Source organism: Miscanthus floridulus, chromosome 1 (genome assembly GCF_019320115.1).
Source record: "Miscanthus floridulus cultivar M001 chromosome 1, ASM1932011v1, whole genome shotgun sequence".
Classification (NCBI taxonomy): domain Eukaryota; kingdom Viridiplantae; phylum Streptophyta; class Magnoliopsida; order Poales; family Poaceae; genus Miscanthus; species Miscanthus floridulus.
The window spans coordinates 78,641,546-78,644,661 of record NC_089580.1 but is presented as its reverse complement, the minus strand read 5'-3'; the positions used below and the strand labels follow the sequence as shown (position 1 = coordinate 78,644,661).

General features: G+C 46.5%; 1 protein-coding gene across 1 annotated transcript; it reads left to right on the top strand.

Moving 5' to 3' along the window:
- The first annotated feature begins 281 nt into the window (after positions 1-281).
- On the top strand, positions 282-1,627 carry LOC136487777 (uncharacterized). Its single transcript, XM_066484893.1, has 5 exons — positions 282-380; positions 476-619; positions 1,127-1,234; positions 1,467-1,518; positions 1,593-1,627. The coding sequence occupies exons 1-5, from the start codon at positions 282-284 to the stop codon at positions 1,625-1,627; spliced, it is 438 nt and encodes a 145-aa protein (XP_066340990.1).
- The last annotated feature ends 1,489 nt before the right edge of the window (positions 1,628-3,116 follow it).

The following is a 3,116-nucleotide window of genomic DNA, read 5'->3' as shown; positions in this document are numbered from 1 at the left end:
ACACTGTTCCGGACGAAAAAATAAGCGGATCAAAGCCGGGTTTAAGGGCATGCGAACGGATCAAACAAATTAAGTCTGTATTCTTGCATACAAAAGATTGTAGCTAAAAGAGCTTTATGGTAGTGATAGAAACCAATTACAACTCAAGGCTCAAGTACTAATTTATCTTAGCTACATGTTTTTATGCACTTGCATGATTCAGATTCATGTCTTGTGATGCTTCCCAGTTCCCATCATATGCATAAGCTGATACTGGGTTTTGCACTTATCTGGTTGTTCAGATGGCGGGTAAGGGTATTCTTCATTTTGATGGTGCTTCAAAAGGGAACCCAGGAAAAGCAGGTGCTGGAGCTGTGCTTATGACTAAAGATGGTAGAGTGGTAATAATCAAATACTTACTGCACTTGAAAAATTTCTTGTTTGCGGTTGCTCCATCTATCACTGGGTTCACTGATGTTATCACATAACCATGAAGGTATCTCGGATTCATGAGGGTCTTGGTGTCGCTACTAATAATGTTGCTGAGTATCGGGGCCTGACCTTAGGACTGAAACAAGCGATTGATCATGGATTCACGAGTATTAAAGTATATGGGGACTCTCAACTTGTCAGCAATCAGGTATGGCCTTTTCACTATAAGTAATCAAAGCTTCATCCCTTACTTGGTTGTCTAGCTTCTCTGTTTTGTCATGATAGACATGTCATCCTGCTTAAGGAAAGAGGCAAAGGCATTTGGGAAAAAATAGCAGAAGAGCAACCTGTACAGATGTGTTTTTTCTTTACTTACTATTCTACCTAAAAATATAGATAGTGTGCCTCTTGTTTCACTCTACAGAAATGCAGTAACGAGCAAAGCTAAATAACTTTGTCAATGGTGTCTTTGCATTGTTCTCTGTGCAATTTTATATTCTGAAAGTAAGGAACATGCGCACAAGTACTCTTCCATTTAGACTGTCGAATCATTTATGCCTTTTCTTGAGAACTACATCCATTGTGCAATCGATAAAAGCATAAGCTTGAGTAAGAAGGGAAATGTCCCTCTCAGAATAAATATTTGACCAGAGAATTATGGTATGAAGAAAATGTTGTTGCTGCTGCTGCTTACGTTCTTCTCTATCCTAAATAGGTGAATGGTGTCTGGCAAACGAAGAACCAGAACATGAAGGAGCTGTGCAATGAAGTGAGACAGCTAAAAGAGAACTTTAACTCCTTTGAGATCAGCCATGTTCGACGGGTATGCAATGCATTTATAGTTTTATATAAGCTTGCAGACTCTTTGGTTTTGCATCATAGATATTGGTCAAATCAGATATTCTTCGCACCTATATGCTTTAGTTAAGCAAGCTACCACAGCAATGGTTGCTTTCATCAGATTGAAAGAAAATAATAATAAAAAAGAAGCATTAGTTTCTGTTGTACTGCTAAGTGCTCTGCTGATTTTACCCCTTTCCTCCTTCTGAATGAAGGAGTCGAATGCTGAGGCGGATCACCAGGCGAACATCGGTACCACGCTTGCAAGTACAAAACATACATCATCCCTCAATTCCAGTTTCCTTGTTTTCATAAAAATCACTGGCTACACTACATTGCAGGTGGCTCCGTGTCTGAGGAGCGTGGTGACATCTGATACATCAGTTACCAACGTACAGCTAGTTAACTAGCTGAACTTTTGCCTTCCACCTTTGTCGAGCTGCTAGCCTGCTCTACAGCAGGAGCTGAGGTGATGGCTTGCCGTCTAGTAGGCAGTATATCCAATAATTTACCACTAGTTGGACCTATTTCATCATCAAGCTTCCACGGAAGTCTGATTTCTGTATCCAGTTGAAGGTGATGCATGTTTAATTTAGAGATGGTTTAGACCTTGATATTGATGTGAAACTCTGCTTTGAAAGCTTGCCCTGAAGTTAAGGTTGCTTCGATAAGTTGATCTGGGAATGGAGAATTTTCATTAATCAGCTAGCCTTTAGATGGCTATTTAGATTTTGGATTTGATGCACTCCTTGTTCTAGCATCCTTGAAACTTGATGCACATTTAGGGCGTGTTTGTTTGCTTGGACCAGGGCTAGATGCAGGCACAACGTGCCTTGTTTGTTTGCTTGAATGTCTTTTGGGCCTGGCTAGCACGCTGCTTAAAGCAACCTAGAACTAGGCTTTGAGAAAATGAAAGGGGTTGTCGTTTTTTTGGGCCTGGCCCGGCTGCGAGCGCGAGAGGCCGCTGCGGTTACCTCCTTGTCACTGCCTCCGTCCGCGCTCCCCCGACACAAGTGACCGGTGGTCGAAAAAAAAACGCAAGTGACCTGTCCTCTCCTCTCCTCCGCGTCGCGTCGGCTCCCGCTCCTCCGCCATGCCCGCTCTTGCTCCTACGCCGGGGCGTGCCCGCTCCTCCGCCGTGCCGTCTCCTCCGCGCTCCTGCTCCTCCGCCGTGCTCGTTCCTCCGTTGTGGCACGCCCTGCTCGAGGTGGAGCGCAGGAGGAGAGGTGGGTCGCGGCGCCTGCTCGACGAGGAGGAGGCTGCCAGACCGCGAGCTCGAGCACCTCTGACGTCACTTGTGGCTTCTCTGCCTCCGACGCCACCTCCTCCTGCCGCTTCTCCCCGGACCAAATCCTGCCCCAATCCTCTGACGACGTTGGGAGCATGATGGCGGTGAGGTGGAGCGTGGAGGGGAAGGTGACCTCCTTCTGCTACTCTCTCTCTCTCTCCTTCGCTGCTGCTGGGGTGGGTGCTGGCTGCTGCTGTGCTCCATTGCTCACCTTGACCCTCGTCTGTTCAATGCAATGCCAATAAGAAGAGTTCAGGGGTAATTCTACCACATCCTACCCCGAGGTGAGACCACATACCGTCGTGCAGGCAAACAAAAGATCCCTATCTAATCTGGCTCTGCTAGCAAAAAAAAAACCAAACACAGCAAACTGCACCTGCTGGACCAGCCTCTCTCTACCGTATGGGTGTTGGTGCCTACTGTTGGGGCCAGACGGTGTTGTATGGGTTCAGACACTAGGCGATGGTGTTGGTGCCTACTGTTGGGGCCAGATGGATGCGATTGGTGCACGATGCGCTTAAAACACTTATTGGACATCCTCCCTCGCACCGGCCCGTGTCGTCCGAATTTTTTACAA

What these genes read in the sequence shown, in the direction of transcription:
- LOC136487777 (XM_066484893.1), top strand. Translation starts at nt 282, where the DNA reads ATGGCGGGTAAGGGTATTCTTCATTTTGATGGTGCTTCAAAAGGGAAC. An exon ending in TGACTAAAGATGGTAGAGTG is followed by an intron (nt 381 to 475) that starts GTAATAATCAAA and finishes ATAACCATGAAG; the next exon opens with GTATCTCGGATTCATGAGGG. An exon ending in CTCAACTTGTCAGCAATCAG is followed by an intron (nt 620 to 1,126) that starts GTATGGCCTTTT and finishes TATCCTAAATAG; the next exon opens with GTGAATGGTGTCTGGCAAAC.